Source organism: Centroberyx affinis, unplaced genomic scaffold (genome assembly GCF_046629955.1).
Source record: "Centroberyx affinis isolate AG114_WGS23_722 - 3 ecotype Tasmania unplaced genomic scaffold, CSIRO-AGI_Caff_v1 ptg000240l_1, whole genome shotgun sequence".
NCBI classification, from domain to species: domain Eukaryota; kingdom Metazoa; phylum Chordata; class Actinopteri; order Beryciformes; family Berycidae; genus Centroberyx; species Centroberyx affinis.
In genome coordinates, this window is record NW_027278925.1 from 45,098 (window position 1) to 59,855 (window position 14,758).

The window sequence follows — 14,758 nt, forward strand, 5'->3', positions numbered from 1 at the left end:
TTGTTTTACTTGCCTAAACTTAACCATTTTCATGTGATGAACAGGTGAAAATGGCATTTCCAATTTGTGCTATTGCCACATAATCCAATTTGTGATGAAGGAACGTAATGTTCCCTTTGTGTCCATAACAAGTAATCTGCATTTCACAGTCCATGTTCATTTCATAAACTTTTGAGTGTGTGATTGTACCCTGTATAGTTTCCTGCTGCAAGCCTTTTGAATAGCAATTCTACTATGGAAGCACCTTGTCATTTAATTAATTACAGCCATCAACGGTTATGAATTTTATAACTGTGCTGCAAATAAACCTATAGGTGTTGCCCATTTTTCCATATACTGAATGTTGGTAAATGTTGTACATTTATGTAGGCCTGCATGTTTTTTACTGACTAGTTGCTGTATAGCTATATGTGGTCTATTTTGGTTAGGTGGAGGTGAAGTAAATACTGTAACTAGAAGAAGGCATTAACTGTTGCTACTTGTCCCACACTTTACTTTTCATGTTGAAGCCACCATGTACATCAGAATCACAGCTGCCAGTTTCTAATATTCTTGAGGCCATTTGGCAGATTTGTTAGAAAACACACTGTCACCAACACTGGCTTCCACGTTCAGTGTGAGCATGCAAACTGAAGGAGGTGGTCTGACTTGGCTTTACATCTTGGATCTTTAGACCCCTATGAGCCGGAGGAGTGTAACCTGAGATCCTCAGGCTGTGCCCTTCTGGCTCTCCCTAGACCCAGGCTTAAAACTAAATGTGACCGGGCTTCTGCAGTCACAGCCTGCCTGAACTCGGTCTGGCGGAGTCTGTGTCATCTTTTAAACTCATGCTTCTTTTACAGAAAAGCACTTTTATAATTGTTTTACTTCACCACCCTGCTCTGCTTTTATTCAGTGTTGTTCTAATTTCTTTTCATCTGCTTTGGTCAAACTGTTCTTTCGCTTTTACTTGTGTTTCTGTCCTGTGCTTTTGCCTGATTTTATTACCTCTGTTTTACTTCTTCTGTCTCAGTAAAGCACTTTGTAGCTTTGTTTTGAAAAGTTCTACAGTGAAAAAGTTATTATCATGGGCATCAGTATAGGATTCATGTGATGTCAGTCAAGTTTGATAGAGAGCATAATATATTAAAAGAAATACAGAAAGTAAAATCAAGTTGCCAATCTCAGTTTTACACATTCCTTCCCACATAGTTCCCACTTCTCTGTTTTGTTTCCTATGTTCCTAAAGCATGTTAAGGGAGCCAATAGGACACATTCAATTTTGAATCTGCTGCCAACACAGACAGCAGCGGATTGAATCCCAAAGTATCTTCACTGACGTTCTCCCATAAATCCGTCTCAGCAAGCAGGCAATGCAGCTAAATGTAACTGAAATATGGGTTGAGAAGCTGGAAATAATATTATATTGGTTTGTATATTTGCAATGAATAGTGTAGAATATGCTTCTAGATATCTGCACTTCTGATGTTACACTGTAGCATGAAAATTAACACTTTTTGATAACAGGGAGCAATGGAATTAATTCCAACATTTTAATGAATGTGCTAAGATGCAATCATTCCTTTTGAGCAGTTAACAGAAAGGTGTTAAATTGTAGTAGTGAGCTATTAAAGGTGATTTGATTTTTATTTTTCATTGCTACATTTTCATTTGCCGCTCATATTTGGCAGACATGTAACTAGCACAGACTCTTTGCATCCAGATGCACTGTCTAAGTCAGGTAAAATGTGAAAATCTCTCTGACATTCCTTTCTCTACCTCTGCTCATATGCCTTTACTCCCCAAGATGACTTCCCTTTACTAATTAAAACACTATATCAACACATTACATCACTGGATAACTCACACATGGTTTAAAACATTGGAATGTTAAGGAAAAACAAAACAAAAACAGATAATATATTATAGCCTGTGAAAAACAACTGTGTTGCTTGAAGGCAACTTTATGGCTTAGAATGCACTCTTAGGACACACTCTGTAACGGCACATACAGGGCGTGGCACAACAGGTAAACACATCACATGACGAAGTTATATGTGGGCGGTGACAGAGTTTCGTGCATGTTAAGGTAAACAACAGCCATGATGTGTGGGATCCAAGGCAGCAAATTTAATTCTCTTGCCATGCCTTGTCCCATCTGATTTGATTAGAAATTAGTCTGGGAGCCGTATTCCCCAATGTGTGTTGATGGTTGATGTGCATGAAGATCACATCAATAAGAAAGATCTCACTTTTGTGAACCGAACAGCCTTTAATACTTTGAAAGATAAAAGTCTTTGCGTTGCACCTACAGCTGTGGACAAAGCTATCATACTTTGCTCATATGGGCCGACACCTTTTATTAAAGCTGATAATGTTAATATCTTATTATGTAGGCTACAATTTCAATGTTAAAATCACCCAGAGTTTTAGTTTAAATGTATGAATTTCAATTATCTAGGAAATTTACATTATAATAAATACACATTTGCATGCCATGTCAACCCCGCACCCTGCGAGGATATCTTTTAAGGGAAAACTGACCACAACATTTATTTTCACTGCAAACCACAAAGTGGCTCTTCTGGGACAATTGGAGTTACGCTGGCACGGTAAAAATTGACTTGGCTGCGGGACGATGGGTAAATACATTCATTTTGAGTTTCACCAAAGATCAATATCATCACCTAATCCTAACCCTAACCCTGTTTATCAGGCAGCTCAGCAGTAAACTCATAACAAGCACTGCAAGACGCCGTGTCGCTTGCTCAGGCACGCTCACATAAGAGCCAGACGGGGCCAAGAACAACCTCTGTAACTGATCAGGATGATGACATGGAACAGGGCTTGGGTTTCACAAAAGGTGACTCACTAGTGATGCAGCTTCAGGGGAAGAAACTCCCAGTGACTGAGTGCATACCTTATTTAATCTACACACACCCACATTCAAGGTACAACTGAACAATGGTGCACATATCTTGTTGTTCACGGTTCTTTTCAAATGAAGTATTGTGGAACTAGCAGAGGTGTTGCAGTCTCATTAAAGCAACAGCATGCCTGCGTATCCATATTATATATAATGCATTGTATGACAGAATTCCATGCTAGTACTAAAGTGGGTTCCCATTAACTCTGTATTGAATCTAATATAGATTGACTAAATGTAGTCATCAAAATGAGTCATTTGTTCAATAGGGGACCAAAAGGAAATAATGTCATTAGATCGTAGCAGATATCAACTTTGGCAAATTCATTACATTGAACTACTTTGCAATAAACAGTATATTATGACAATGGTGAGAGAAAAGCATTTAATTTCCTGTCTTTATCTGTGTGTAATGATACAAATAAGATACAAAAGAATGGACAGGAGCAGAAGAAATTACCTTCAATGTAATGCTCACATTCATTAATATTAAAGTGAACTTGTTCAGGATAATATACAGATTCAATTATTGATTAAGAGGAAAAAAGATGCATGCACATAGCAACTGATTCAGCAAGTGAGTGGGTATTAAGAATTGGGACTCTATTATTAAACGTTTGATAAACATTTAACAAATGTGATTTAACTTAACAAATATGATTTAACTTTCTTACATATTGTTTTATCAGCATCGAAAACCCCAGACTCTGAGGTTCAGTGGCTTTGTCTCTCATTTCAGTATCTAATCAATATCTCCTCAGTCAGTTGTACTATATGTGTGGCTAAATAAATAAAATGAAAGTTGATAGTGAGTCGATGGAATCATTTTCCTCTGTTGGGGCATCAGTAATCCTAATCCTAACCCAAATACTGCACTTAATTTTGTCGCCTTCTCCACCTAGTGTTCCCTGGCAGCCGTGTTGCAAAGACTACTTTGCAGATTAGTATGTGTGAGGCCCTATTGTGCATATAACCACCTGTGCAGTATGCATTTGCATGTCCAGGCATGGGTGCTGAGCTTGGAGCTTGAAGATTCATACATTCAGTCATCTCCTTTCAGGGGTTCAGAGTTCTGTGCCTCTGGACAGCTTACACACAAATCGGTGAGAAGCTGGACCGACTTAAGGAATGATTTTGAGAGGTTGGATGAGACCCAGTCCAGAAAGCACCATTTAGCAGGCAAAATGCCCCTTTAAAACTCTTGGCTACAGGGGGATTTGGTGTCTCCTTCACACAGGTCGTTCTACAATAACACTTCTCCAGCAATATCATCATCAAACTCAGGGGTTTTCAAAACAAAGTTGGGAAAGACACACACACTGGCCCTAGATATAAAAAGTTAATGGCTAGTATACGATCCATGTCCAGTAATTATCACTTGCTTTGCATAATTTAGCACATAAATGCTGTTCTCAATTTCATGTGTTCATGATTGCAAATCCGAAAATTAATTTAGCCAACATTGGAATAATTATAATGACACAGTTTTTCTCATGAGACTTCAAACTCCAAACTGACCACCCAATTTCAGCTCTGTGTATGCTGCACGTCTCAGAGAGAAGTAGGCCTTCCTGCAGTCAGCTCAGGCAAACAAACAAAAATCAAATAACACCACAACAAAATACCTAGAAGGAAATTAGAAATGCTATAGAAATGCTATATTAGATTGTTTTGAGGAAAAAAAATCACTTAACCTTAAACCTTGCTCTGATCCCTGATTTCAGTTTTTTTTTATTTGGGTGAAGAATGTGTTTATTTGGGCCACAATAGATGCTGTCTTTAAGAAACGCTTTATGTGTCTTTTAAAACCTCTTAAAACCTGTTTTGTTCCCTGTCACTCAGTTCAGAAGGTACAAAGCAAATAAAGGAAAGGAGTTATAAAGCAAATCATATATTGTTTCTGATGTTTCTGTCCAACTTGTGTAAATGTATAGCACTAGATGCAGCAAGGGATTGAACCTACAGTACAAGTAGTCATCAAAGTCCAAATGCTGCTTTCCTCCTATCGTTATCTGGATTTTCACTTGTGTGAACTTTGAATCCCTGAAAAAGAAAGGGGAGTGGCTAAATATCTCAAACAGGTTTATGGCTGCCTGTGAGCAAGTTTCGAGCCAGAGCTATTTGCATGTCAAAACTGGAATCCACACCCTCTATCCGCAGACTGCTTATCATGTTGGGACACCTCCTTGTCTTTGTTTCTTCCAGCTGGCAGACACTAGCTTCCTCAAATATCTAGCATAGACCGAATATGTTGACAATATCCAAGTGGGATATTTTGGGAGCGTTCAAGAGGATTTTCGTAAAATTCACAGTCTTAATGTAAGTTACTGCTGTAGAATGTAAGATAATGTTGTGACTTGCACACTATGCTTTCAAAGCTTCAAAGAACTGGCTACTAAACAAGAGACAATAGCTGTGTTGCTTGAAAAATAATATTAAGTGCATCAATTTAAAATTAATTGTCTAACCAGTGAAAGATTTGTGATGATGTATATAAATGTGCTGATTGTACAAGTTTATGATGTGAGGTGTAGTTTATGATGAATTAGGCTACATCAAGATATGACTAATAATAGAAGTAAGTAAGTTTCTCTTACATTTTGATATATCCAAGTACGGTACAGTAAGGAAGACATTTCAGGACATGTCAAGACTGACCTCATACAACCTTTGAAATTCAAATTAAATTTAAATTCATGACTGTATAAACACACTGACAATGTCTGCATGTATGTGGTATAGAGGCACAGTTCCTGTTTTAAGTGACAATTTTAATTGTGAGATACAAGAAACAATAGTTTATCCTGTGTCCAAATGTATGATGTCACATCAGTGTACAGCCCGACCTACAATAAAACTCATTTGGCAGTAAACATTTTCACAAACATTCAATGAGTTCACAATGTCAGTTGCCCATTCATTGTCGGTGAGCGGCTCCAAGCTGTAGCCTGACAGAGAAAACATCGTCACTGTCGGGTTAAAATCTTATATCTCCAAAATGTCAGCTTTTCAGGAGCTAAGAAAATCCGCCCCATTTTTAGCCTGACCACAATGCATTTTTGAGTTTATCCAGTAGGGTTTCTCAACCCATAGAGTGCCATGTAAACCTTCAACTGAAGTTGCAAACAAAGGTTTTCACATGACAGTAGAGATATGTGAAACCTTAAATCTTAAAATCTGAATCTAAATTCTTCAAAGACGCTTCAATACCTTGCAACCCTTAAAAGACCTTGGATAACATTCAGTGATATAGAGAAACTGCATACAATTTGTTCTCACTGTTGACATGAATCCCTCAACAGACTGACAGATTTTGAGTATCAGTATTTATTGGTCTCTTTGTTAAGAAGTATTCAGAAATTGATTTTTTTGTCTGTTACATTTCTAAAGGGCAAAAGTAGAAATGTAAATGTGGAAGAACTGTTTGGAAAGCTAATTTCAAGTTTTAGTGAGTCTTTATTCCACAGATTTTACCCCCTGGACATGTACAACTATTCATCCCAGGTTGAACAGGTTCAACCTCTGATGATGACTATGAGCTGTGTGACATTATGTCAAATAACAGCTTATTAAATTCATTAAAAAACATGAAAATGTGTTCCTCTCAAAGTAAATATTCATTGATCTGTTTTCTGTCGTATATCAATATCAAATTCTGAGATAGATTTCCTGTATATGACTCAGCTTGTCTGTGCAAGTTGAGCTATCGAAGCGGAGAAAAACACCTGTTTCTGGGCATTTGAACACCTGCTTGACAGCAACATATTTCTAAATCAATATGGGGCAGCATTGTCCTATTGATTTTTGATAGTTGGCAGGAAATACTGTATATAGGAAAGAGGAAACATGACAGATATAAATTATGCCAGCAGAACACTTTATATGTATCATGAAGAGGGGGGGCTTCTTCTTGAATAGAGTGCTGCATGGTTTCTCTTGTTCATTTTTCAGGGTATTTGAGTTTGTTGTCATTAACATCTTGTCAGATATGTGCATCAATAATATGACGTTACTATGTACTCGATAATGGTTTACTTTGCTACAATAACACTGACCAACAACAGCATTATAGCATTTCCCACCCTCCCATCATGTGTATAACACTACATATTACTATCTTCTGACTGATATATCCTCTTGCATCATATCATTGATTTCCTCTATCTACAACAGGTCCTACTGAGCCACTGTGTGGAGCAATGGAATCCCAACAGATTTCCATGCTGTCCTCCTTGCGGGGTGAGTTAAAAACAGAGGATTATATTCAACCCCACTACAAGGAGTCATATCGTCTTGCCATTGATCACCTGGTGGGCGACGGCAGAGAGAGTTATCAGGAGTTCCTCAAGGGAGAACGTGTCGGGAGTTTTCTCTCCGAGGACGAGCTCCTCTTCATCACTACTCATGCAGAACAACCCCCACCTGGAAATCACACGGAGGAAATCAATGGCCCTTCTGACAGCAAGTCCTCCTCAGGCACGTACTGGCCCGTCCACTCAGACGTGGAAACCCCAGACCTGGACTTAGGGTGGCCAGAGGTCTTGCATGATCGACTACAGACAAACATAGATCTGCTTTTTCATCCACCAAGACAAAACAACCCCACTATCAAAGAGGTGATCCGTAAACATATTCAGGATGCAAGACAGGTAATGAATTGATTTGTACCTGCAACAATGTAGAAACCATTACACACTGTTGTGTAGTGACCAGACTGGTCTAGCTCTGCTTCAGAACAGCAAATCTACTCAGACCTGCTGTTTCTCTATTGTGTTCAATTAATAGAACTGTGTTCTTGTGTTACAAAGTATTTCACAAGTACGTTTTCCTCCAAGGCAGTCCCACAATCCTTTGTTGCTGTCATTTTTCAGAGGCAAGGAGTGTCAGCGGGGTTACTGAGGTCAAAATCTGGTTTTGCAACTTAGCATCATGAGAAAAAAGTGTGGGAGGCAATATGATCTAACAGAGTTTATACAGTCACATCCTGTACACAGTTAAGCCTTGATTAGTTCTCACGCTGTTTGATGATTCATATAATAATGTAACGGCTACCTAGCTTTGTAGCTTGGAATCGTGATTAGCAGTCTATTAGTATTCTACTGCACTGGTACAACCCTGAAACTGTTGCACTGGCTCTTAATTAAACCTGCAGTCCACTCACACAGCAGAAAGACTGACTAGCATACACTGTGTAGACAAAAACACATTAAGACAAAATATTAATCACTATTCTCTTTCTCTACAGCTCACAAAAGGCTAATGAAGCCTTCCTCTCTGTTCACCATAATTACACCAGTGTAGCATAAGTAATCTAATTCGTACGACTCGACATACTGGGTTGTTTCATGGCTGTCAAAATAGCTATTTTGGAGGCTTATATTCTTTATTGAGAGATACTCTTTGTTGGATATTGCATATACACACACGGCATTCCCATAAATCCACTCAGGGACAGACATTATCATTAAACGTTGGATTGATTTAAGATCCAAATGTGGTTTATTTCATATTTCTGCCTGTTTTTATCCCAGTGAAATCACATTGTTGCACCAATGCAATATAGAGCCTTGTTCATATTCACAAATCTGGACTGAACTGTCAAAGATCTTTCTGACGGTGGTTTAAAAAGTTAAGATATAGTTTCAGGTGCATTTAAAGGAACATAATTCATTCACTATTTCCTCACAGGTCATTGCCATTGTGATGGACATGTTCACTGATGTAGACATATTCAAAGAAACTGTTGACGCCTCTATACGAGGAGTTCCAGTCTACATACTTTTGGATGATTTCCATTTGAAAAGTTTCCTCGCAATGGCTGAAAATCAAGATATAAAAATACAACAACTCAGGGTAAGTACACTATTTGAACATGACACTTTTGTTAGTCTTTTGTATTATCAAATGTAATGCAACAACACACTCATTTTCTAGACTTCAAAACCTAATCTTGGTATTTTTAATAACTATCTTTCAATAGAAGAGTACAAAGTGCATTTTGCAAAGACCGATGAAATTATTTTAGAATAAAAAAGGATTACAACATTTACAGTTTTTCTGATACTCTAGGTACACAAGGCATCATGAAAAGGGTGTAGGGATAAATCTCATATTTGGGAACTGCACATTTTGAGGGTGATTGTTCAGAACAGCAACACTTTTTAAGGGAAGCACTGTTTATTCATTACCCCCTTTTAGGGATGTAAACTGGCAACTCTCTGTATATGTTATATTTCTTCTTTGCCTATGAGCCTTTCTCAATTCAAAGATCCATAAAAAGACACTGATGTCTATTCAGTTTTTTAAAGGTTTAAATGGCCCCAGTCTCACTGTTGAAGAAAAGCCTCAAGCCTTATTTCAAACCCTGGTTTCTCCTGTTTAAACTGGGTGGGGTTATAATTACTATCTGGCTAAGAGATGTTAAGGGTTCAAACACACCCTTTAAATTCCCATTAAGTGCATAACAGAGAGCCAACTAACAACACTTCTGGCACACAGAAAGTACATTATATTTTCAAACTAACAACACTTCTGACACACAGAAAGTACATTATAATATCAAACGGTTGATCAAATCCTAAAAAAAAAAAAAAAATCGAATCTTCTCCCGAATGACTTTATTCTGCACAGTACATCTGTTTCAGATTTATAAGTTCACAGTATTTGTATGATTGACACACTGATTGCAGTGTGTTACAGTGACAAAAAATAAGTCTTTGCAATATTTTTTTTTACAATAACCTATCTGACATTTTCTTTTCACTGCCTTGACCACAGAACATGAGAGTGCGCACTGTGAAAGGTCAGGATTACCTCTGTCGATCAGGGGCTAAATTTCATGGGGCAATGGAGCAGAAGTTTCTTTTAGTTGACTGCCAAACAGCGGTCTACGGCTCATACAGGTAAATGAAATTGCAGTACAAGAGGTGCTATGGTGAAATCAGTGAGGTGTACATTAAATACATTCACAAAGCAAAACACTACATGTTCATTTTCTACAAAATAGCTGTCATTTCTTTCCATTGACTGGTACAGCGGTCATGTAACTAAACGTGGTTTGTGAATGTGCAAAACACAAAAATATCAGATTTTTAGAAAATGATCAATGGCAAACATTTATAGAAAATAAAGATTGGTAGATCATGTCTTTCAATGTGCAAAATACAACTACATAATACATCCTTTCAAAAATTATCCTCTTCAGACCTGAATCAAAGTAGAAATCCTTCAAAATTCTGTTTTAAGATCTAACAAGTTTTCTTGGCCCAATCTAAAGTGCAAACTGTGATCATCCGGCATCTTACTGCATAACAAGTAAAATTAAACTCTAACAAGCACAGCAGGCTTTGCAATGAGGATATTCTATTAGTGGAGTATGTTACACTCTTTCCAGTGTCTTTTCCCTTACATTGAATTAATAAATATTCTTGTTTTCATGTTTGTTCCAGCTTCACATGGTCATTTGAGAAGATCAATCTGAGTATGGTGCAGGTCATAACAGGCCACCTGGTGGAGTCCTATGATGAGGAGTTTCGAACGCTCTACGCCCGGTCAACTGTGCCAGCTGAACTGTGCCCCCCAGAGGGCTTGTTTCAACGCAATACGCCAAATGGAAAACAGATTTTGCCAAAATATGTCTCTCATTCTGCCCAAAAATTTGAAAGGAAGGACCAGTTGAGGCATACTCTGGACACAGTCTATCGGAAGACTTGCGAGAGGCAAATAGGCATGAGAGAACTTGAAGAGAGGCTTTATGAAGAAGAGCCTATCGAACCCAGGCCCTTGATTGACAATGGGATGGGTGTTCAGCACCAGATGCCTCAACTCCTGTGTACAGAGGCAAACTTCTTGAAAAGGCACAGCTATGCTGGGGAGAGACAAGATGTCTATGTTCCAGAGAACGCCAGACACAGGGCAAGCAACTGGAATATCTCTAAAGATACAGGGTTTCCTAATGGAAGAAACAACTACCCCATGGTCTTAGACAACTATTCCCAAGGGCCACAAATATACAGAGGTCAAAACATGCGTCACACTTACCACAGCAGTGACAAACCGGTCCTGTCCAAGCAGCAGAACATGCCAACACTGGACAGTGCATCCAAGTCATTCATGCGCACATGGAGGATTGAGTCCTACCTCAAAAACCCTGATGCTCCATATGAAGACTCCTGTGACTATTTAGACCAGTATGAACCACCAGACAACAAAGCTAGCCCCTTCATGCATGCCAGAATGAGGTCTTCCCTTGTTTTCAGGTCCACTATTCCAGAGCAATTGGAGACAAATAGTTACACAAACAACTCCTCCACTGGTGCTTGTCAGACTGATCCCTCAGCAGCACCAAACACTGCTTCACACTACTCATCAATGCAATGGAATCCAACAGCAGGAGCTGAAAATAGAATAAATAATGAAGAATTCATGTTTAAGAGACAAAGTCTGCAGATTTTGGATGATGCTCGAAATAATATAAGCTATGGTCCAGGAAGAAACTCTCACCACTCTGTGTATGCCAGCTTAGGCAGAGCTAAAGGGGGGATGATGATTAAAAAACCTGACATTCAGACAGACAATTGGTACAAAAGGCACAGCGTGGCAGACCCACGATCAAACACTGAATACGATCATGAATCCTCAAGCCACATGTACGGAGGAGCTTTTGCAAAGAGGCCAATAAATAGAAGCACAGCAGGGGTCAATGCACAGAATGGAGGATATGGATCAAATCTGAATGAGGATCAGAGATCTGTGTCTCATTTTGATGTCAAGAGCATTGTGGACACAAAGAGCCCGCCTACTTCCATGTGGCAGGAACCGCCCTCTAGAACTGTGTCTGCAGCAGCCCTTGATGGAAATACCAAGGAGTTGACAGTTAAATCCACTGGCATGGGCTCTCCACATTTCCTAAAGAAGAGTTCCAAGAAAATCAGATCACTACTTAACATACCAGAGAAAAAAGAGGTTTCCCCTCGAACCATGGAAACGGCAAGTTTAACGTCAGGTGGCAGTTCAGACACCATAACTGCTGAGGATGAAGAGAAAAAATCAGATGGGGAGATGAATCTTCGCCAAAGCACAACCAACTCAGTCAGGTCTTCAGAGCACCGGAGGAACCAGTCTGTAGACGACCATCTGAAATCATCAACCCCTCGATTTAGAACCGAGGAGCACCACCGGCTAAACTCTCCCTCCAAAAGTATGATGGAAAAGAAGCACAATCTTGGTGACAAAAATGTGAGGCCTAGCCTTGAAACAGGAAATTGGCGTACAGATCGAAGTGCTGACAGTCGTCTATACAGCAGATTTGAGCCTTTCTGTGCATTTGAAAATAAACACTCTTCACATTTGGCAACCAGATCTGTTAACACACAATCTCAAGAGAAAGTCAAGAGCATGCTCTTATCTAAAGGTGACACAACTAATGAGCATAACCTGGGTCGGGCTGCACGAGGTCACCATGAAAATAAACTGGGGAAATTTATACAACGAGTGGGAAATTTCATACACAAAAACAAGTAGCAATAATAATAATTTGGCATGAACTTTTAGGAAATGAACCTGATGAAACATGATGTCCAATGCAAATAGATCACATATGATTGATGCACAATTGAATGGTTTCGGTTAGGGTTTTGTTTTTGTAAAGTTTGTCTGTCTTACAGTGTTAAGAATATTTCTGAAAATGTATTTAGCAAACAATGTTTGCAGTCTAACCAATGCTTATTTTGCTGTGTACAGATGCTCCAATTATTATTGAATATAGCAACATTTATCAAGCAGTTGATATGATGTTATTGAAAGGACAAGTATATTTCATTTGAATACATGATACAGACTTTTACATCAAATCCTTAAGTTTTCTAACGTCATCAAAGTGAAGCAATTACTTGAAACACACAAACATACACAATGAAAACAGTTAAATGTGTTCTGCATATCAAAGGATATGCAGAAATGCATATGCATTTTGTTGAAATGGTGGTGAGTAGGAAAATCTAATTTAGTCGTAGCAATATCAGTGAATCAAGGGCATACCCAGTAGATAACAGCCTGTGCATATAGATGACCTGTGGTGCAAAGTGTTCAAATGTCAGGTGAGTTAATAGTGTAAGTGTGAGTGTACGTGCATCATCTGTCTAAGAAGCACTGTGGAAATATGTTTTTATATTCAGAGCATCATCCCGCCTTAGTGTTCTCTTTGATTCAAGGAAGAGATGTAGCATAGCGTTCAAATGTTTACAACAGTGATCAAATGCTATCAGGCTAACTTGCTAAGCCTCCCAGCAAGTTAGCTGCCACTCCACATGGTAATGATTTATACCAAAACATCACCACAGCCTTATAATTTACATGCCAACCTGGGGATTTTATTAGTGCAAACATGCTGCTTGCAATAATTTGTAAAATTCTCTTGCATTTTTATGAACTCATGAATAAATGTTTGTTACATTTTCCACTCTGTTTTAAGAGAATCTCACAGAGCACTTATTAACTAAAAGAGAAAATCTTATTTACGGTCAATACTTACAGTATCTAAATCATAATTTTTGTGATTTGAATATTATTTTGTCCCATAAATCCCTGTTTACATTTTGATAAAATAGAATAGTTTTGTGCATTTGAGACAAAACAGATAAATGCATTTAGAAAACATTTTGTAGCACACATGAAAAAAATTGAAAAATACTTTCTATTCACACTAGTCTAGTGCTATATTGTTTACTAACCTATAGCATATTTACCTCGACTACAACAAATATGGATAACCTTTATGAGCAAGTTCAAGTTCCAATTGTGTTTAGCACCCCACTACACTGGCATAGCTATAATGCTAGTATCATCACAATGTGTATTTTCTATGCTCAATCAAAATAAGTAGAAATTAATGGTTATTGGTTCATTTTACTTGAGCAACTGTTGTATGGATGGCAAGGTGGGGCAAAATTGGTCTGTGGTTTCAAACAGTGAGACCATGGACAGCAATAATTTCTGCAACTACCATCTAAGACTTTCTATATGGGCATAGCTTAAGATGTTTGAGTAGCTCAGCTCAGACATCAGGTGTCTGAGTATCAGGTACGCTGTCACTGTATTCTGCCCAACCTCTCTCTGCCTCTTTATAGTTCTGTACATTATATCTCTGATATATCCATCTAAGGGAACAGATGTAAAGCATGCATTTCAGTGCAACCTGTAATTAGCCACTGCACACATTCATTTTACTTCAATTATTATCATTTTGATAAATAATTTGCAAACCAATAGTTGTGTTTTGGACATCTTACTACCTGGATGACTGAAATGAATTTTCATTTTATAAAATATAGATTTATACTACATGTATACCTCCTCTTAGGTGCTCACCTTTTGGACATAAAGATGAATTCATGGGGATCTGAAACCTCTCTGAAAAATGCGTGACGATGTCTATGGTTGTTACATATTCTACATACAGAGTCTTGAATGCAGAATTTTTTTTGAGGAAGAGTTGAAGCTTTCTTTGATGCTCAATGCACTTGAGTATTTCAAAAGTAATCAAATGTGCAGAACCTTGTGTTTGGTCACATTAGGCATTACTGAACACTTTACTTGAATGGCTCCAAAAATGATAGTAATTGCAGTAGCTTCCTTGTAATTAGTGTCTTTATATAAGCAGGAAGATCTGGTCATGGTCTCCATTAAAAGGAAAATATCCACCCTAAAACACTGTTAAAAGCAGCTATTGGTGATGAAAATACCAAGGTGCTCAAAGGGTCAGCTGGGCTTCATGAATGTTCAGAAAGTATTTCCTCACTTGGAGGTGCTCTTTGGAGAGGGAAAAATAGCATTGAAATGCAAGAAAAAAAGGCA

The 14,758-nt window shown here is 38.3% G+C and overlaps 1 protein-coding gene across 2 annotated transcripts; it reads left to right on the forward strand.

Annotated features, from left to right (window-relative positions):
* The first annotated feature begins 5,091 nt into the window (after positions 1–5,091).
* Positions 5,092–14,506, forward strand: fam83b (family with sequence similarity 83 member B). 2 transcript variants are annotated; one of them, XM_071543759.1, is made up of 5 exons: positions 5,092–5,224; positions 7,079–7,554; positions 8,594–8,758; positions 9,683–9,807; positions 10,354–14,505. In XM_071543759.1, the coding sequence occupies exons 2-5, from the start codon at positions 7,105–7,107 to the stop codon at positions 12,425–12,427; spliced, it is 2,814 nt and encodes a 937-aa protein (XP_071399860.1). In that variant the 5' UTR covers positions 5,092–5,224; positions 7,079–7,104; the 3' UTR covers positions 12,428–14,505. The 2 variants fall into 2 exon arrangements, with proteins under 2 accessions (XP_071399860.1, XP_071399868.1); XM_071543767.1 differs by lacking the exon at positions 5,092–5,224 and having other exon boundaries at positions 7,085–7,554; positions 10,354–14,506.
* Positions 14,507–14,758: the final 252 nt, after the last annotated feature.